Source organism: Canis lupus, chromosome 6 (genome assembly GCF_048164855.1).
Source record: "Canis lupus baileyi chromosome 6, mCanLup2.hap1, whole genome shotgun sequence".
NCBI classification, from domain to species: domain Eukaryota; kingdom Metazoa; phylum Chordata; class Mammalia; order Carnivora; family Canidae; genus Canis; species Canis lupus.
Window position 1 is genome coordinate 39,485,161 of NC_132843.1, and position 21,390 is coordinate 39,506,550.

The 21,390-nt window shown below is 47.5% G+C and overlaps 1 protein-coding gene across 8 annotated transcripts in view; it reads right to left on the reverse strand.

The window, feature by feature from the left end:
- The window catches only part of GON4L (gon-4 like), a 75,309-nt gene that overhangs the window by 5,583 nt on the left and 48,336 nt on the right, over positions 1 to 21,390 (reverse strand). For 5 of the 8 annotated variants that reach the window (XM_072829877.1, XM_072829882.1, XM_072829881.1 and 2 more), the window contains 12 exons: positions 19,535 to 19,575; positions 18,843 to 18,946; positions 16,349 to 16,547; positions 15,760 to 15,846; positions 14,453 to 14,627; positions 12,998 to 13,142; positions 11,139 to 11,289; positions 5,489 to 5,605; positions 3,433 to 5,082; positions 2,753 to 3,008; positions 1,999 to 2,183; positions 880 to 1,077 (listed from right to left, as the gene is read on the reverse strand). In XM_072829877.1, coding sequence (XP_072685978.1) covers positions 880 to 1,077; positions 1,999 to 2,183; positions 2,753 to 3,008; positions 3,433 to 5,082; positions 5,489 to 5,605; positions 11,139 to 11,289; positions 12,998 to 13,142; positions 14,453 to 14,627; positions 15,760 to 15,846; positions 16,349 to 16,547; positions 18,843 to 18,946; positions 19,535 to 19,575 — 3,308 coding nt within the window. Of the gene's footprint in view, positions 1 to 879; positions 1,078 to 1,146; positions 1,211 to 1,998; positions 2,184 to 2,752; positions 3,009 to 3,432; positions 5,103 to 5,488; positions 5,606 to 11,138; positions 11,290 to 12,997; positions 13,143 to 14,452; positions 14,628 to 15,759; positions 15,847 to 16,348; positions 16,548 to 18,842; positions 18,947 to 19,534; positions 19,576 to 21,390 lie in introns of those variants that run through there. The other 3 variants (XM_072829883.1, XM_072829878.1, XM_072829884.1) reach the window with 3 other exon arrangements.

Below are 21,390 nucleotides of genomic sequence, written 5' to 3' on the forward strand. Positions count from 1 at the left end.
AACGACAGATTCCAGAGATGGGAGTATCTCATAGACTATGAAGTCAGACACTCCAAGCTTGTGGGACACTTCATAGTCAATAAAGAATGTTCACATGTATGCTGCTCCTCATGAGGAGAGAGCACCGCCAGGGTGTATGTCACCACCCCAGGACTGACCACATCACTGCCTCAAGACTAGCAAAATAATCCCCCCCTGCATTCCTGTGTCTGTCAATCATGACAAGAAACTCAGAACTATTGAGGTCTCCCTCACATGTAGACACTCTCTCAACGCTTCAAGTGTTACCATATATAGCGGCCATCCCAGACAACCACATAGAAAATAAAACTACCAAGCCCCACCCCTGACCCATTCCACCTGCAGCTCTCTACTCTTTCATCATGTATTTTTCTAGAAAGCATCACCACTCAAAAGCATGATACATGTTTTACTTGTCATATCTACTATATAATCCTTACATACATTTATATATTTTACTGTTTATCACCTGACTTTCCCCAAGAGGATGGAAGCTCCATGAAGGCAAGGATGTTGTACTTCTGTAATTACTGTATTCCTAGGACAGAGCATGCTACCTGACTCACACTAAGCACACAGTAAGTATCTGTGGGAATGAACACCTGCTCTACAACAGGGAGGAGCACAGGGCACAACATTTACCTACCGTCTTCACTGGCAACCAAAGGTACCACAGCCTTGTACATATAACGAAAAGGGAAGAGGAGGGGGTGGGAAGATCACTCCTTGAAAACAAGGGGGCTCTTATGACCCTGGGCTGGCACAGGGACAGACAGGGACAGCGATGGTCAATACTACTCTGTCCCATCTCCTGCCCCAGCAATGCCCCCAGGGTGCCATGTTCACGCATCCACTTACTAATCCACAGGCCAGAGCCTGCTCAGGCAACAGGAAAGCCGCGAAGTCCTTCAGCAGCTGAGGCCAGTCCTGGAGCAGGACCTGCAGGCTTTTGTAGAGATCCACAGCTGTCTGCCTCTGAGTACTGGACTCAAATTCATAGATGACCTGAAGGAAGTCCTCGTACTTCCCAGGGATGTGTTGCAGGGCTTCCCGTACCTACGCAGGAAGATGGCCTAGCATCAGTACTCCATCTGTGGGCCCCAACAAGAAAACAGCAGTACTAACCGAGAAGGAGTCACCATGCAGAGCTCCAAGAATCATCCTTCAGGGGCTACTCCTCTGGCAGCTCCTACAGTCCATTCACGGAAGACACAGAGCAATGAGCAAGGCACAGCTCCGTTTCCAGTGGTGGGCATCTGAAAAGCCTTGATTCTCCAGGGACCAGGGCCCTCCCCACAAAACCAAGCAAAACCAACCAAGCTTTTCTATAGCTCACAGCCCTAAACTAACCTCTCCATCCTGACTTCACCACACTTGAAGCAGACAAGGAGTGCTCTGTACATATAGCTCCACATGGTATCACGAGGGTAAACAATGCGTACATTAGGAATATTAGCAAAATGTCAGCAGATAAGAAAAAGGTATGACTATCACGGCAGATAGCCCACCTGGATGGAGAGGAACAGAGGAACCAGATGGTTCCATTCAAAAGAATAAGGCAGTGGCCCAAGACAACTGCCTAGCAAGGATGGGGTCACGTCTCTGAAGACCAAGGTGGTTCCCTGAGGTCCACTCTGGCCAGTGCACCAACATTCTCTCTTCTTAAGCTGAGGGCTTGGGAAAGGCCCTCATTAGCTAACCCACTGATGTCACCCCTCTCACTGACGATGGTGGAGTCCCAGTTTCCCACTTTCTGAACAATGGAGGGGTAATGCTCAGGGATTAACAAGCCGCGTACGGCTAAGCCTGTGTCCTGGAAGCACTCTCACGCAGATCTGATGGTAATTCCAGGAAGCAAAGGCAGAGGCCGAAGCTGCACAGCCCGAAAATCATACTTTGTTTTAAAAACTGGTCCCTGGAAGGAGAAGCAGCAGCATTTGGACTGACGGGCAGCAGGAGGAAGCAGCACCTGCCTACCCTGGTCAGATAAGCCTGAGCAAAGGCCAAATCCTTCTGCTCCCTGAGTGGGTCCCGCTCGAGAATGTCCTCGTCATATAACAGCAGCAGCTTGGATGTGTCCTTGCTGGCACGGGCCCGACTTCCCCGCTTGCCACGCGCTCGCTGACTGCCCCGGCCCTTCCCAGCAGCTCTGCCACTCTCTCCTGGGAAAACATGGGAAAAAGATTGTGGCTCTTGCCCCATAACCCCACTCCTCCCGCCTGCAACACACACCCACCCCACCAAAATACCACTCGTTGTCTCAGACTGCCTTACAAGAAAGGCTAGTGGGAACATGATACAAAGGCACGACTGCGTGTCAGGCCAGCCTGTGCAGAGCTGGCATAGCCACATTCCCCGGGACAGTAAGGGGCTCTCTGCTACCGCGTACGGAAAAAGGGGGTCTTGAGAGTGAGTCTGGTCTTATGCTGGGCTCTCAAGGGACTAGGCTGTGGTGAGAACAGTGAAAAAACGTAGCTCTTAGCCTCCCGAGTGACGGATGGAGGAGCAGCATACACACTTGAACAAACCTATACAAACCTAGCAGCTGCTAAGAGTTGTATCTGCAACCTCTGAGCATGCTTCTCTGAAAAGGCTCCAGACAAACATGCTCGGGGGAGGTCCAGAGGATGGCCTCTAATAACTCACACGTGGTTTTCAACGAGCCACTTGGCACAACATATGGAAAGGGGGCCAGCTGGGCCCCGGCCCTCACATCAGGCTTGCCACTCACCTGGCGGGGTACTGCTGGCCTCGGCTTCTGGAGCGGTCCTGGGCGAGGCGAAGGGGGCTGGCGGCTTCTCAGTGGGATCCCCAATGGCTTCATCTGCCATTTCGTCCTCCTTCTGCAGGCTTTCCATTCCCTCTGCCTCTTCTTCCTCTTCTTCCTCAGGCTCAGAGTTCTCTTCCTGAGAATTCTCCTCCTCAGACTCGCCCTCCTGGCCTGCACGCCTCTCAGAGGCCAACCAGGTCAGCTTCTCCATGGTTTCCTGCAAAGCCCAGGAGAGTGTCCCCAGGGTAGCACTGGCTCGCCGAGGCCACAGGTACGGCCACCAGGGCCCAACATGGAGTCGAGACACAGGGAGAGCCGGACTGGCGGCCCAGTAGCAGGTAGGGGTTGGGAGATGCCTTTTGAAAGGTCACCTTCTACCCTGAAGATGGGTTCCTTGGCCCACATAGGATCTATGTGTTCAGGAATTTAAACTGTGCACGGTGATGCAATCTAACCTTTAAATGACTGAGTCAGACATAACACCTCAGTAAAAGCTTACCTGCTACCTCTTCTCACCTCAACCTCCCATCAAACTATGTCCCACAAACATACTCAGAAGCTAAACACACATGACAGGAGGACTATATGAGGCAAAGCGTGAGCAGCTTGCCATAGCGTTTGAGAAGGTTGGCAGCGCTCACCTGGAGCTCCGGGACAGACAGCACGGACTCCTCAGAGGCGGATGACAGCTCCTCCTCCTCATCTGCGGTAAGGTCATCAAAGTCCTCCTCCTCCTCCTCCTCCGGGCCAGCTGGGGTCTCCACCACCTGGCCGTCAGTGCTGCCACAAGCCTCAGACTGCCCTAGGGGGCTGCCGCATGTTACCTCATGGTCAGCACAGGAGGAAGCCATCTCCAGAGACCCTTTGCTCATGTCCCCTGAGTCTCCCTCATCCCGAGGCTCCCGGGCAGCTGAAGAAGCTCCAGCTGGCTCACTCCTCTCTTCCTCCTGCTGGATAGCCGGCTGTCCCCTCCGCTCCCTAGGACTGCTCAGCTCCTCACCTGGGAAGCCAGCATCCAAGCCCACAGCACATTCCTCTCTGATGTCCTCACAGCCGTCCTGCCCCGGGGACCCACTGGCATCATCCTCCCCAGGGTCCTTAGGTTCCATCTTGACCATTTCCTCCACGTCCCCCGGGGGCAGCGGTTGCAGAGCCTGCCTCTCGTCCTCTGCCTTCACAAGAGTCCAGCCACAGGCACTGTTCTCTGGTAGCTCTTCCTGGCACACACAATCTGCTGCCAGTGGCCCTGGGCTGTGCTCCTCTTTGGGGAAGACAGGAGCACAGAGAGGAGAGAATTCCTGGGGCTCTAATTTGGGTTCTAGGCCTTGAAAGGCATTTTTCCCTTCAGCCAGAGGGCCACCAATGTCTGCATTCACTTGGGCCTTATCTTCAGGGGTGGATGGGACAGGAAGACTCACGGAGTTGCTGGAAACAATGAATGGTGGGAGAGAGGAGGCCACAAGGGGCTGGTTCAACGGGCAGGGGAAGGACGTAGGGTTAACCAAGAGGGTGGTGATGGGAATGGTCTGAGAACTTGGGGCCACAGCTGCGTTGACAGGCTGGATCACATTGCAGCCACTGCCAAAGCTCACGACCTTGACTGTGGTGGCGGGTACGGTGAAGATGACGGGAACTGGGTGGATGAGGGAGGTTGGCTCCAGACAGAGGGAGGCCTTGGCCCCCTTCCTCTTTGAGGCTCTCGGCTTTACACATGGCCTTCGAAACTTAGAGGGTGCAAGTGAGGGCAGCATTACCTTGGGCACAGGGGCAGGGGTGAGCAGAGGCTGGGGCTCAGACAGAGGGAAGCTGGTCCTGGCCTCGTGGGGCGTGGGAGGTAGTGTTGCTGGAGACTCAAAACCATCCCCCGCAGGGGCCCCCAGGGGAGGGACACCTGGCACCGTCTGTAGGACAGTGGCTGGCTGGATCATGGGAGGAATCCGGACCACCATCTTGCTAGGGGGCGCTTCTGACTGGGCTGACCTTGTGGGAGCTTTCCCAGAGGTGGAGGAGCTGGGCTGGAGAGAGGGGCTGGGTCTAATTAGCAGGGGCTTCAGGACTGCCGGCCGCTTCTGTCTCCAGGCCTTCCTGGAAAAACAGTTGGCAACTGGCTTCAGTTTCAGGACCACACCCTTGGGCAACAGCAGTGGATACGGAGTGTCACTCCCCAATTCCGAGCGGCCTTTCCCCAGGCAGGGCTCTGAGCTGACCTCAGCGGCTCCAGTCACATTTCCTACCCCTCTGGCGCCGCCAGCTATGCGCCAAAGTTCCTCCTGGATGGATGGCAGACTGGCCTATTGAGAATAAGAACACACTGATCCAGCACATGTCAGCATCTGGCAGAAAGAACAAGGCTTCCTGGGTTTTTAGGGACCTTTCTAGGACAGTCTCAAAAAAATCTTTTCAAGAAGGATTTTTCTGCAGGATATCAAATTTCACCAAGACTACATTCCAATTATACACTCTAGAAACTCTTGTCTGAGTTTCCTTTAGGAAACTATCATTTTACTATTTTTTCTTTTCAAAGGCTACAGAGTCACCTGGGGGGAGGGCAAAGCAGGAGAGGAGGGGTGAATGAGGCAGCTCTCCTGAGACCCTGTCCTACAACTACATAGTGTAGGCAGAAAACAGTCCTTGACATCTCTGGCAGGGTTTCAGGGACATTCTGTGGCCTACACATGTCAAGGAGGAAGCCTGTACCTGTAACCAGAACGGAAGCCGGTGTTCTTCCCTCTCCACAGGTGGTTTCCACTGATGTGGTTGGATCTCTTCACAGCATTTCATCAGGACAGGCAGCTGCTTGGTCTTCTTATAAAACTGAGCAGGAAGAAATGACACACAATTCACATTCCCTCCAGAAACACTGCCCTCTGTCAGGCTGGGGAGTGAAGTGTGTAGAGATTTGAGACACCTCCCATACATACAAATACATGCTTAATGCTCTACATTTCAAATTATACTTAAAAAAAAACAAAAACAAATTACATTAATCTCAATTATTTTTTTCAAGATTACTTATTTATTTATTTGAGAGAGAAAGAGAGAGAATGAGCACGAGCAGGGGGTAGGGGGGCAGAGGGAGGAGCAGACTCCTCACTAAGCAGGGAGCCCAATGCAGGACTTGATCCCAGAACCCTGGGACCATGACATGAGCCGAAGGCAGATGCTTTACTGAGGGAGCCACCCAGGAGCCCCAATCTCTAAATTCTTTTTTTTTTTTTTAAACAAACCTCCAAGGGCTTATTTTTTTAAGATTTTATTTATTTATTTATGAGAGACACAGAGAGAGAAACAGAGACATAGGCAGAGGGAGAAGCAGGCTCCCTGTGGGGAGCCCAATGTGGAATTTGATCCCAGGATTCTGGGATCACAACCTAAGCAAAAGGCAGACATGCTCAACCACTGAGCCACCCAGGTGCCCCCAACCTCTAAATTCTTTTTTTTTTTTTTAAGATTTTATTTATTTATTCATGAGAGACACAGAGAGAGGCAGAGACACAGGCAGAGGGAGAAGCAGGCTCCATACAGGGAGCCTGATGTGGGACTCGATCCCGGGACTCCAGGATCACGCCTTCAGCCGAAGGCAGGCACTAAACCACTGAGCCATTCAGGGATCCCCCAACCTCTAAATTCTAATGAAGATTTTGCAACACTCCATATCATCAGACATGGTTTCACAAAGAAAAGGAAGCAGATGGTCAGAGTGATTCTACGTCAACAAATCTGCTCCCACTCAAAAGCAGCCACCATCACACCTTAACCCTCATCCAGGACTCACAGAAGTTTCCTAGTAAGGAAGTAATGGTGCAAAGGACATCACAGGGGAAGGGAAAAAGAGAAGGGAGATTGACACAATTCTGTTTTAAGAGTAAATTAACAGGAATCTAAACAGTGACAAGCATTCATCCAATCCACATTTGCTAAGCACCCGTTAGAGGCCGAGTAGACAAATAAAAGAAGACATTCCTGTTCCCAAGGAGCTTACAGACAAGGAGAAAGAGTCAAAAATGATATTCTCTGTACAAAAGTACAAAGATGCACATAAAAATGATAAAACTTGAACAATAAAAACATCTCTGGAGCAGCTGCAACTACAGATGACTCTTGACGGCACAGAGTTTGAGGAGGCAGGCAGGGGCAGAGCACACTTCTTGTTCTGAAACATGAGCATGTTTAAGGAACCACAAAGAGACTGGTCTGGCTACAACAAAGGAATGTGAAGAGACTTCTGGAGACAAGTCGGAGGCAAGGCAGGCTGGGCCTTTGTTGCCACATCGGCAGTGTGAACTCTACCCCGAAGTATTATCTAGAGGTGGCCACAGCAGCAACGTGAAGGAGCCAGAATTAGAGATACCAGTTAGAAAAGCAGGCCACAAATCCAGGCATAACAAAGGACAGCAGTAAGGCCACCGCATTAGCTGGGTAAAATGGAGGGTGTGGGACAGACCCACCTATGGCAGTGCTCAAGTTGTGAGACTAATGGTACCAGCCGGACAACGATGTCCCCCAGACACAGATGACAGCAGGGTAAGCTGGGGGAGGGGGGTGTGCTGGTAAGGGCGGCTGGTGGCAACAACTGGAAGGTGCAGAGGAAAACAGTTCAGACTGAGGAGTCAATGAGTCAACCCGGGTAAGAATGTCTGCCAACAATTGGCTACACAAAGCTGGCACTCGGGAGAAAAAGCCAGACCAAAGACACAGATGTGAAGACCACAAGGAGACAGAAAGAACATGCCAACACGCATGAATGTGGAAGAACCCACATGCTGCAAGTCTCCTGTGGAACACAGACATGCGGGTAGAGCAGGGCAAGGGGAACTCGTGCAGGAGCCACTGAGCTGGGAGCAGGAGATGGGAGTCAAGGACAGCACCAGCCGGACAATTACACAGGATAACAGCAGGAAAGCAGCCACTGGATTGCCAAGGGGGAAATAATTTGAGATCTCGGCAGGGATATATCCATGCTTTCAGAGATTAAAGAGTTAACTTATCGTTAAAAACAGATTAAACACATCCATTTGGCTTTGTTCCCTCTTAAAACCCCATGAAAACAGAAGGGAATTGTTTTAAGGTAAAAGCCTATAAGGAAAGAGAATGAAAGAAAAGGTAAAAGCAGTAAAAATTTCAAAACTAAAAATCAGATGGATGAGTGGAGACACACAGGGGAATGAAGAAAGCCAAATATCACATGGGGAGAAGTTAAGGACCAATATGACAATGTCGGAGACTGGCCACAGGGTGAGAGAGCAGAAACCTCTGGAGGTGGCGGTACAGCTAGAAGTGGAAATAGGAAAAGATGAGGACAGGCAGAAGCCGTTGAAGAGACACTGAGGCCCCTATCCCACCCTGTCGGCTGTAGCGGGGGAGGAGCTGGCCTAAGGCTGCTAGGCGACCTGTGTGATGGGTCACAGGAGACAAGCCCAGCCTTTGTCCTCTCCTGCTTCCCACACTCCCCCTGCCGTTTGCAATCAAAGAATAATCAACAGATATAAAAGAGCTATTGGAAATTAAAAATATAACTGGAGGGGTCCCTGGGGGGCTCAGTCAGTGAAGCATCTGCCTTCAGCTCAGGTCATGATCTCAGGGTCCTGGGAGCGAGTGCCAAATCAGGCTCCCTGTTCAGCGGGGAGTCTGCCTCTCCCTCTCCCTCTGCTGTGCTCTGTGTCAAATAAATAAATAAATAAGTAAGTAAGTAAGTAAGTAAATAAATAAATAAATAAATAAATAAATAAATAAATAAATAAATAAAATCTTTTTTAAAAATCTATGTATCTATCTCTGGAGAAATGAAGAGCCAACTCAGCAGAAAGGCAGAAGAAGCTAAAGTAACAGACGAGAAGACAGAACAAAAGATCAAGTGTTGGGAAAAGAGAAAATCACTGGGAGGCCTAGAGGTACCAACGGGGAGAGCACATGGGGATGGGGGGTGCCGCCCAGGGCAGAGCATGGGGGGGTACCACCCAGGAGAGATGCCCAGTCTCTGCAAAATCAATGACACTGGACCCATGCTGAGGCATCCACAGTACCATAAAATCCCAAAACACTGGAGAAAAGGAAAAATCCTATATGCTGCTGGCACCACAGGAAGCACAGGCGTCACACAGGTTCAAGAGGCAAAATGGCATCAAATCTCTAAAGCGATAGCACAGCAACTAGAAGAAACTGGAACAAGGCCCTTAAAGCTTTCTTTTTTTTTTTTTTTTTTTTTTATTTTTTTTTATTTATTTATGATAGTCACAGAGAGAGAGAGGTGCAGAGACACAGGCAGAGGGAGAAGCAGGCTCCATGCACCGGGAGCCCGACGTGGGATTCGATCCCGGGTCTTCAGGATCGCGCCCTGGGCCAAAGGCAGGCGCCAAACCGCTGCGCCACCCAGGGATCCCCCCCTTAAAGCTTTCTAACACAAATGATTTCCAACCTCCCAATCCAGGCCCACTGAAAGTGGAAAGTAGAAAAAGGATATATTTTTAAACTTTTTAAAAAACTTTTTGTTTTAAATAAAGAGATTCCTAAGTTGCAAAAAGACAGAAAGGTCTTCCCCTCCTGTGGTATGACCTTGTGTCACATAGTAACAATGGTCACACACACGCAAACTAGCTTGCGGCATCTGGTGGAATCCACGCACTGTGAATACTGTGACTATGGCCAGTTTCAATCTAAATGCCTGTTTCTCAAGCCCTCCCCCAGAATGCCATGAGGATGTGCTCCACTAAAATAAGAAGGTAAAAGCAAGAAAGGTGCGGGTTCGGGGACTAGGAGGATGCACACATGTAAGAGGCAAAACTAGCCCCCCAAGATGACAGGGGAGAAAATCCCCAAGAAGCTGTTCATGCAGAAAGCCACGAGAGTAACATGTTTAGAGGGAGTACCATCAGAGGAGTTGGGGCAAGGCATCCTCAGGATGTTGAAAATGACAGAATATCGACATTGCTGACCAGAGATTCCATATACCGTGGTAAACTCCAGTGTTGAACAGGGACACACCTCACAAGACCAAGCCCCACCCCACCCACCCCCAAATGCAATTATCAACTCCACAAAACAGCATATGGGCAGAAAAGGCAAAGAAATCATGCTAGGCCACAGAGCTCAGCTGTGAGGGCAAAGACAAGCATGTCCCATGCTTACACTGTGAGCCATGAACCCGATCTCTCCAAAACCATGACCCCGTGGGAGAATCAGGGGACAGAAGACACCTGTGATGATGGGAAAGCCTCTGTCACCATGTTACGCTTTAAAAAATGAGGCTTCAGGGATGCCTGGGTGGCTCAGCAGTTTGGGAAGCTGCCTTTGGCTCAAGTCGTGATCCCGGGATCTGGTATTGAGTCTTGCATCGGGCTCCTGGAAGGAGCCTGCTTCTCCCTCTGCCTGTGTCTCTACCTCTCTCTCTCTCTCTCTCTCTCTTTGTGTGTGTCTTTCATGAATAAATAAGTAAATCTTTATAATAATAATAGTAATAATAATAATAATAATAATAATAATAATAAATGAGGCTTCGATCCAAAGCACCAAGGGGGGCAATAACAAGCAAGCCTCCCAGATACAGCCACAGACACGCCACTCCTCAAAAACCTAGTGGGAAACAGGGAGAAAAGTATTTTCATAATAAACCTCATGGAACTATCTGACTCTTTAAATCACTTAAACTCTTTACCTTTTATAAAGTATATACGTTTACCTTTGACAGACATACCTACAGGAAACAAGTAAAGAAAAAGATACAGGGATGCCTGGGTGGCTCAGTGGTTGAGTATCTGCCTTTGACTCAGGGCATGATTCCAGAGTTCCAAGATCAAGTCCCACATCAGGCTCCCTGCATGGAACCTGCTTCTCCTCCCTCTCCCCATGTCTCTGCCTCTCTCTCTGTGTCTCTCATGAATAAACTCTTAAAAAAAAAAAAAAAAAAAAAAAAAAAGAGGACACAGCGGATTATTGTCTACTCTTCCAGAAGGCCAGCAGAAAAGAGAATGGGTGGCTCGAGAGAAAATCCCACTTTCAGAGCTGGGATAATTCTGGGGCACCTCAGAGGCTTGGTGGGCTAAGTGTCTGCCTTCAGCTCAGGTCCTGAGCCCCATGTTGGGGAGTCTGCTTCTCCCTGCCCCTGCCCCCCATACATGTTCTCTAGCTCTCTCTCAAATACATAAATAAATAATTTTTAAAAAACAGTTGGAATAATTTTATTTTTAGGAGAAATACCTGTAGCAAACCAAGAAGATGATACTATAGAAGAAAATAAGGGTCAATGTCCCTGGAAAGGCCATAGAGGGCCCAATCTAACTAGGGTGGGAGGAGCTGCGGCCCCTCTGCTGAGGTTGAGACCAATGAGGCCAAGCATGCAGGAAGCACTTACTTTGATGATGTTGTCAGGTGCTCTGTTCATGTTGAGGTTCTTGATCCTCACTGTCAGTTGGTGGGCAGTCTTGCAGGTTAGGAGATACTTGCTGATCAGCAGCTTAGGAAACTTGGTCCCTTCAAAGTGCTTTAGCCCTAAAGCCAACAAACTGAGAAAGGGGTCATGACCTAAATCTCACCTCATTCTGTTCTACAGAACATTCTCTCTCCAGAGGAGCACACTGTGTACGACCGACCCACTCTTGCACACCTCATTCCTGTGCAAGCCAATGGCTGCCCAGCAGAGAACTGCAGGTGTGAATTGAGAGCTAGAAAGCACAACAACAAAGACACCACCAGGAGTTCCCACTCAAGTGGGAAGAGGAAAACTGGGTTTGAATCACTAATAAATGTCAGATCATGATGTGCTTCACACTAACGATACAAACAAAATTCAAATATGGAATGAGTAATGTGCACTGTGTGAGACGTATTAAATCAGAACCAACACCACCTCCCAACATAACCGTGCAAGTGTGGTTACCTACACAACTGCTGATGGCTGGGGGCCAACACACATCAAGAACCATGAAAATGTTCACGACCTTTACCAAATAATCTCACGCTTGGGAATTTACCCAAAGGGATAAACTCAAAAGACTTTCCTGCTCTATGCACAAAGATGCTTGTTGAAGCCCTACTAACAGCAGCAAAAAAAGAGAGGAGAAAAAATGAAAGGCAGATAAAAGGCAGATAAAAGGGCTGCCCTATGGCTGCGGAACATCACCTGAGAAGACAAAACAGAAACAACGGGAAGGATCAAGTTCCAGCAGAAGCACAGAAAAACAATTTCAAGGTGTTAAGTCAAAAAAATAAAAAATATATATTTATATGAATAATCATTGGAGGCACTGGACTGGCTCAGTGGGTAGAGTGTATGACTCTTGATCGCAGGGTCATGAGTTCGAGCCACATGTTGGACACAGAGCTTACCCCCCCCAAAAAAAAAAGAAAGAAAGAAAGAAAGAAAGAAAGAAAGAAAGAAAGAAAGAAAGAAAGAAAGAAAGAAAGAAAGAAAGAAAGAAAAGGAAGGGAAAGGGGATCCCTGGGTGGCTCAGCTGTTTAGCACCTGCCTTTGACCCAGGGCATGGTCCTGGAGTCCTGGGATTAAGTCCTACATCAGGCTCCCTTCGTGGAGCCTGCTTCTCCCTCTGCCTGTGTCTCTGTCTCTGCCTCTCTCTCTCTATCTCTCTCTCCCTCTGCCTGTGTCTCTGCCTCTCTCTCTCTCTGTCTCTCATGAACAAATAAAATCTTTTTAAAATAAAAGGAAAGAAGTCATTATCATGGGTAGTTAAGATTATGGATAAAAATTATTTTCCTGGGGATCCCTGGGTGGCTCAGCGATTTAGCGCCTGCCATTGGCTCAGGTCCTGATCCTGGAGTCCCTGGGTCGAGTCCCACATTGGGCTCCCTGCATGGAGCCTGCTTCTCCCTCTGCCTGTGTCTCTGCCTCTCTGTCTGTGTCTCTCATGAATAAATAAATAAAATCTAAAAAAAAAATTTTTTTTAATTATTTTCCTTTCAAAAATTTTGTCTAACAGTACCATGAGATTGGTTTCTACAACAAATAAAAACAAAAAAACAAGTTAAATTGTTTAAAAAAAAAAAAAAAAACATTGTTCTGCCAAAACAGCACCATCTGGCACTACTGGAGCAGACACACACCACAGAGCTGTGCCCAGCAATATGGCTTTGCTTCTGATCATGTGTCCATGTCCGGTGACAGGTGCCTTGTTTCCCCTAAGTGCCTCAAGAAAAAGAACTAAGTCTTTTCCTCAGGGCACTTGGTGCCTTTGCTCCCCCACAGTAAACCCTTACTTGTCCTCAGCCTTGGTGAAGAAAATCTTATCCTGGGGGTTCTTCGCCTTCAGAGAACACACTGGAAGTAGCTCTGGATACATGAAAACCTTGCTGGTGGCCAGGATCCAAGCCACTTGCTTTGGCAAACAGGGAAATTCATCTGCTGTGAGGAAAACTTTCTGTGGTAAATGAAATTCTAGAACAAAAGAGAGCTTCTGAATGCACATCTGCATTTAGGTAGAGCTGCCCCTACCTGGAGGTGTCCCCCAGCCCCTTCCCCGAGAAGATCCTAGCATCTTCCTCAGGCCAGCACATGGGTATGTACAAGGAGGTCCATTCGGCGCCACTGAACACACCGGCCCTGGCACTCCCTCTGGCCTCGGTGGAGTGCCCAGCACCTCAGCGGTGCACACTCCTGCCTCCTGCCAGCAATTCTGTCCCTCAGACTGTTAACTCCCACCCCCCTTCAGTCCTTCAAAGGGAACCTTCAACAATGCTTGTTTTCTTCTAGGATAAGATGCCAACTTCCTTCATCTCCCTCACAAATCTGGGATCCCTTATTTTATTTATTTGATTCTAACTTAACTTTCATTAAGTCCTCCCCAGATTCCTCCTGGAGTTGGGAACAAAAACCGTAAAAGGAACAAGACAACTCAGTCTCACTCATTTCTGCCTTGCTGCCTACGCCTCTCAATTCCAGGCACGTCTGCCTTTCTAGACATGGAAAGCTCGACTATATCCATAGTTCTTCCATAAATGGTATTTTTATATCTCCCGAAGAAAAACACAGGACACTGTGTCATTTATTACCATGGCAAGATGTTAAGTTTTCATTACCATCACAAGCTAAGAAAGTTGTTTGAGATCAGTGTCTAAGACATAAGGCACTTAAACTCAACTATATTCAATTTAATGGTTAGAATCAGGGATTTAAAAAAGAAATCCAAAGACAAACGCACATCCAGTGCAAACCACAACTCCTCTGCTAAACCAGGAAACTAATCAGAAGCAATTATTCAGTTTAAGGGAACAGCAAATGTTTTCTCAAAAAGTACTAAAAAAATGTAAGGTAGAAACCAAACCTGCACCAAACCTGCACAAGTCTTTAAAACACTGAACATGGCAAATGTACAACATCTCTAATTTGTGCCTAGTTCCCAAATCAACATTTCATTCAAAGTGGAGACCCAACTGCAACCATTAAGGGAAATAAAAGTATCTTAATGAGGCAGAGTAAAACCCTAAGCACGGGCCAACTTAAAACCACTTGACTTTTACCTTCAGCAGATCCCTTGGACCTCTCTCCTGGCACTTCCCACCCTCACATCTAGCTCTCTGCCCCCGCAGCGCCCTGTCTGGCGGCCAAGCCCTCATGGACGCCGAAACACTACCACGTCCTCAGAAGGAAGGCATGGGGTAAGACCCCCACCTCTCCATGCAAGGAAAAAGCAGAAGCAGGCGTGTGTCCCCTACCTGTCTTCTTGACGGTTTTACGAGGACTCCAGTCAATGACGCTGATGTGCGTGTTGAAGTCTTCGACGAGCTGCATCGCCCCCAGTAGGTTGCAAGGCTGGAACAAGGTCTGAAAGCCGGGGCTGGACTGATGATGGAGCGCCACAGAGCTCTGAGCGAAGGTGCCCAGCTCCTTCTGGGGAGACAGAGCACAAAGGGGACCTCAGCCCCAGACACTAAATACCAGCAGCCCCCACTTGCCTCTGAGGGAGAATCTGTCCTTCCTGCTAGAGGACAGAAACAGGTAACAATCATCAGAAAGTCCTTCATGGGCAGCCCGGGTGGCTTAGCGGTTTAGCGCCTGCCTTCGGTCCAGGGTATGGTCCTGGAGACCCGGGATCAAGTCCCATGTCAGGCTCCCTGCATGGAGCCTGCTTCTCCCTCTGCCTGTGTCTCTGCCTCTCTCTCTGTGTCTCTCATGAATAAACAAATGAAAGGTCTTTGAGGAAAAAAAAAAAGTCCCTCGTAATTAACATTATTCCATTAAGACTACTGTCTTGTTAACTCCTCAGATATTCAAGGATTGTGTTTATGAAACACTCATCTGCTCTTGCTTTATTCTTCAGCTTTTCAGATGGATGGTCTAGCTCCCCAGCTAGAATTAAGGTTTTGGAAAGTGAGAATTAAAATTTCTTGTCTTTTGGTTTCTTTGAATAACACTAGAAAATTTCAAAATTGAAAGCCCTTCCTCCAAAATACTTAAAAACTTCATAACCAAAATTAATTTTATACGTAAAATACTAACAGCCTACTGAATGGATAATGAATTCAATAAAAAGAATAGAAGTATCAAAAACCTAAGAAATCAGGGTAGACGTAGAGGAGGAAGAGGAGGGGTGCCTAGGGGGATCAGTTGGTGAAGCATCTGCCTTTGGCTCACGTCATAAACTCAGGGTCCTAGGATGGAGCCCTGTATCGGCTCCCTGCTCAGTGGGGAGTCTGCTTCTCTCTCTCTTGCTCTGCCTCTCCTCCCTGCTTGTGTGCTCTAATAAATAAAATCTTTAAAAAAAAAAAAAAAAAAAAAGGATGAGGAAGAGGACCAATAAAAAAGTCAGAGGAATAGACTTAAGGAAACTGGATACACTTTTTGGTCTTGTACAGGGTCAGAGGCTGTTCTCTCAGCAAATGTAGGAAGCCATAGGAATAGCTGCCAGAACACACAGTAGAGAAATGTGGATGGTGCTGGGTGACCATCTAGGTAAAGTGACCCCCCCCCCCAAGCTAATAGATACCAAAGTTTATAGAGTGAATGATACTTGGAAGCTTACAAGAAATATCCTGGTGGTACTGGCCTCTGAACTGAGGTTAGGGTTGGAGGAGGCAAGAAGGTGAATTTGCGTCAAGAGCTGAACGTGCTGGGGAGGGAAAGAAAATAACACGGTGACAGGTTACGACGTTGTCATTTCCCAGAAGACCTTACCAAGATGTCTGCAACGTTACCACACATTTTGCTTTCCAGAGAGACTATGAGATTGGCACTATATCTTGGTGTGAATTTCTCAGATCTGTTCCCCTTAAGCAAAAAGACAGAATTAGAGGAAGTTCAACATCAAACCAGAGGGACTGAATTTAGAACTCCAGCAAGTGAGGCCGTTACATTCAGAACACATCACAGAGGACTCTGCAATCTGTAACTTTGGAATATGAGGGTCATACATGCATTTGCATTCCTGCCTGAACCATAAGGATACCAACGTGATGCCCTTTCAAGGTCCTAAGTGATGTGAAGATCTCATGGTCCTATGACTTCAGTGGGCATCAAGATGCCTGTTTCTGATGTTTAGAGAACTGCTAGCTTCTGGTGTCCGTGTCAGGCTCAGGCCCAACCAGCACCGATGTTGCCAGGAGGAGACTCACCTGCTGCATCTGCTGCTGGAGGCGTCCCCTCTGTGCTGGGTCTAGAGTCAGCGTCTGATGGACTTTCTCACTCTGGGGCTTCACCTTCTCGACCTCCTGCTGTTGTCTGCCCGAAGACTTCTTCATCTTCAGTTGCTCGAGCTGTTCCTTCACTGTGCGGTGTTGCTCATTCAGCAAGTTGGCCAGTGGTTCCTCAAACCTATCCCAGGAGGGAAAGGAGTGTATGTGAGCATTTCCCTAGGCTTACAACACACTCAGCTCCTCCTAACAGTGGGCTGAGAGTCTGAATATTTCCACCTTCTATGAACCCCCCACACCCCATTTTTGTCAAATTAAACAAAACTCTAGGGGCAGAGAAATGTCTGGATAACAACAAAGCAAAGAGCCAACAAGAAGAACTCACCATCCTGGAGTCCTACTGACCCCCACATTAACCTGGAACATGTTCCCAACAGTCACACAGAATCTTCTCTATGTCCAGCATTTGTCCCCTAATGGACCCATGACCCCAGCCTCAGGTCCAGCTTCTGCCCTCCTGCCACTCCAATCCACTTAGGCTGCCCTGCCTTCCTGTCCTAAAAACTCAAAGACTTGGTGTGAAGCAGGAATAGGATACACTAGACCACAGGATAGCTGGGAAGGGCAGTGAGAAACTGTTTCAAGTGTTACCCCATTCCCACTATGAATACATAATCTTGTAACCCTCGCATGCCTCCTCTCACTTCTCTAACCCACCTGCCCACCCTTGTGTCCAGAGAGAGCCCAGCCAGGGCTGAAGTAAGCATCTACATACCCAGCTCGCAGGCTAGTTCTGGGATAGAGTGGGACACTCAAGGAGCTCAGCATGAGCTGATGGCTTATGCAATCAGGATGGGGCCACCTCAAGTAGGTACAACCAGCAGGATAACCTATTTCATGAAATCCTCTATACTGTAACAATAGTTAAATGATAACCTTTCTACAGCCTCCAGAGATAAAGATTCTATGTCCTTTTAACAGTATTTACTGCGAGTGTGGGCAACCACATGGTAAAAACCTAAAGACACGGACAGTCCTCTGTATAAGATTTACTGAGAACGGAAAACTCTTCATTATCTGTGTTCCTAGCAGAGCAACACAGGAACAGAAAAACAGACAAAGCAGAAGTAGCTTGCCCCTGGTTTTATGAAGTTTTATTTACTTGGTTGATAAGAGGGACACAGATGGCTCACTTTCCCCCATGATATCTTATTTAGTAAGAAACTAAACCAAGTTTGCATTTCCAGCTGCATGGGAAGCAGCAGCAGCCCAAGCAGATCAAGTGGGCAAGCGCCAGAGGCAGCTGATGCTAAACCAGGACTTTAAAGTAGTACTATAAATCCCAAATTCAAAGACTTCAGACTTCATTGACAGAGTTGATTAGTGGAACCAAAGTATGTTTATAGATCAAAGTAAGTGGGTCAAATAAAGATTCAGAAATCTTGAAAGTGTTTCCCCCAAAAAAAGTAAATACATGAGGTGACAGAGTATTAACTAACTCAATGGCGGGACCCTTTCACGATGTATACTTGCATCAAGTCACCATATAACACACTTTTGATATCTCACAACTTTGTCAATTATATCTCAAAAAAGCTTAAACAAAATAGAAAAAAGGTGAGGTTGAATCCTGAAATTCTATCGTTGTTACATTATGGTATTTATTATAATGGAATATGAACGATATTCCCAGCTTTTACGCAATGTTTGGAATACCTCATCTTTTCTACTTAATTGCATGTTCCTGGAAGGCCAGACTTTCAGGTGGCTCCCAAGCTCTCCAGTTCAGTCAGGCTATGAAAATACAGGACTAATGGAGGCTGTGGGTCTCTCAGCTTTGCTCTGCTCCACCCACAGCACCAAGCACACCCTGACTACTAGCTAGCCCATCACCTGACCATGTATGCTGCTATGCAGAATAGATAACAGTTCATTAAATTATACACACTTACCACACAAATAAGGAAAGAATTAAAGACCCCTCTTTCTGGGTGGAGCAACAAGTGCCAACTTTGTGAGAAGAGGGCGGTATTTCTATTTCAGACTACAGGGCATTACTGCAGATGTTTCATGGTCTGCTCAATTACTGCTAAGGGGACTAATAAACTTTTGTTAACATTGACTAGATGGTTAATGGCCAACAAAGAAAACAAAAGGGACATACAGGTTATTATGATAGGGGCTGTTTCTGTGGCTGGTCACAGAGTCCTCATGCCTCTCCAGCACCACTCACCTGGAGAAGCTGCTATGGATGCCAGCTACTGTTTTCTCTCCCTTCCCAAACAGACGCAGCCTGGTCTGTCGCTGCACTGCCCCACAACGAGGAGACTTATTCACAGGAGACCTATCAGCCCCACAGGGCTACGTATCCCTCCATCAGTAACAGCAAGTAGTCAGTGATGGGCCACTGTGAACAGAAGTGTCTGGACACACACTTTTATCCCATTCTGCATCTCAACGTCTTTGTCTAGCCTACCGTAGGGCTTGAGGGGTGTTGAAGCTAGGCCGGGGCTCAGCCACACGCTCCTCCTCCTCTGGGCCATCATCTTCCACGTTGGAGAGTCCCATCTCATCTTGGAACTGAGGGCACAAGGGAAGGAAGGTGTTCCTGGGGAAGGAGCGTGTGGAAGTGACCCCGCAGGGAGAAGGGAAAGCAAAGACTTCAGTCTACAGGCCGCTAGTACTGCTGGCGCACAGAAAGAGCTCCCTGACGACCTTTCTCACTTCGGGGTGCCTGCAGTCCTGCATATGGCTGACGATTATCCCAGGAACAAAGTCTCTCAATCAGCCACTTGCAATGGTAAAGACAGAGCACAGATAAGGATCAGAAATATTTTTCAAGAGACAAGTTTATGAGAAAGATAACTATATGTGCCCAGAATAATCCAAAAACTAATTTGCAATCTTTACGGATGCATGGAATGATGGTTGGGGAGGCCATCCAAAGTTTGAAAGGAAATTTTACTAAGAATAACCTACAAATGGACAATCAAAGTATATTAGTGAGCAAAATTCTCCTCCCACCACATTCACTCCCGAGGGGACTGAAAGGTAAAGTGGCATGGCCAAACCAGCCTTGTGGAGGGAAGGGCTTAGGACCCAAGGACAGAGCATGCTGGAGAATCCACCACCACCATCCCGAGCTCCCACTCCAGCAACCTTACTCACAGTTTCAAACAGCTCTTCCATCAGTTCATTCACCTCCTTCTCTGAAAAGAAGTGAAACAGTGTTGTTGGCACAGGTTAGTCTCATGTTCCAATAGGAGGGAATTCCAAAGAGACACTGTGTCTTGCTTTCAGCAAGACATTTGACAAAACTCCCATATCTGTCATTTGTTTGTTCAAACACATTTACTGACTCCCAGCTGTGCTTCAAGCCCTGTTCTAGATGCTAGGGGGCACATGACAGAAATAAGTCTCACAGAGCCCATGGGTGGCTCAGTCAAGCATCAGACTCTTAATTTCAGCTCAGGTCATGATCTCAGGGTTGTGAGACCGAGCCCTGCATTGTACTCCACAATGGCATGGAATCTACTTGAGATTCTCTCTTTCCCTCTCCCTTTGGTCCTCTGCCTTCTTCCCTTCAGCAGAATCCCCACCATCCCCATCTCTACGGGGAAAAAAAAAAAAAAAGAACAGTCTCACTCTCAAGAAGCTAAAGTTCCAATGGGAAGACATGTGGAAATGTGAGCAATTTCACAATAAGGGAAATTCACAGTTTGCTGACCTAGTCTACTGAACGGAACCACGAGAAAAGTCTCCAGGACCCTGTCTTTGGACTTGAACCGTAAAGCAATTCCATCAATGACCCAGAAGACTAAAAAGACACACTTACCAAGTCTGTAAATCATATAAAGTTGAAAGGGATTGCTAGACCAACTGATGACATTCAAAATTCCATGTTTTCTTAAAATTAATTGGATGAAACTTAATGGGACAAATTTAAAGTCTTACCCTTAGGATTCTTAAAAATCAGTTTCTTAAGTGCACAAAAATGTAAAATGGCTCCAAAAAATCTGAACAAGATCTGAATATTCCGGGCAGCCCACGTGGCTCAGCAGTTTAGCACTGCCTTCAGCCCAGGGCGTGATCCTGGAGAACCAGGATCGAGTCTCACATCAGACTCTCTGCATGGAGCCTACTTCTCCCTCTGCCACTGTCGCTGCTTCTCTGTGTGTCTCTCATGAATAAATAAAATCTTAAAAAAAAAAAGAAAAAGAAAAAGAAAAAAGATCTGAATATTCCAGCTGACCTCAAGTTCAGTATGACACAGCTACTCCAAAACAGCCAGGTATCCAGGAAAGCTAGCCTCTCATGGAATTAGTGCAGTTACAGACCACATCTAGAGGACCTAGACGTATCTGTGATCTTTCCTGCCAAAACCCTTCTTATGAGGGCATTATTTTTTTTTAATTTTATTTATTTATGATAGTCACATAGAGAGAGAGAGAGAGAGAGGCAGAGACATAGGCAGAGGGAGAAGCAGGCTCCATGCACCGGGAGCCTGACGTGGGATTCGATCCGGGGTTTCCAGGATCGCGCCCTGGGCCAAAGGCAGGCGCCAAACCGCTGCGCCACCCAGGGATCCCTTATGAGGGCATTATAAAGCTAAAATCAAGGGATGCCTGGGTGGCTCAGTGGTTGAGCATCTGCCTTTGGTTCAGGGTATGATTCCGGGTCTAGGGATCGAGTCCCACATCGGGCTCCTATGGGGAGCCTACTTCTCCATCTGCCTATGTCTCTGCCTCTCTCTCTCTGTCTCTCATGAATAAATAAAATCTATGGGAAAAAAAGCTAAAATCAAAATGCTGGTCAATATGTGGAGCAAATGAAAGCATAACAAGAAGGTAAAATGGAAATCCACTTAGGAAAAAGGGTTGGCAATTTTTTTTTTTTTTTAAGATTTTTTTATTCATGAGACACACAGAGGGAGAGGCAGAGACACAGGCAGAGAAGCAGACTCCATGCAGGGAGCCCAATGTGGGACTCGATCCTCAGACCCAGGATCACTACCTGAGCCGAAG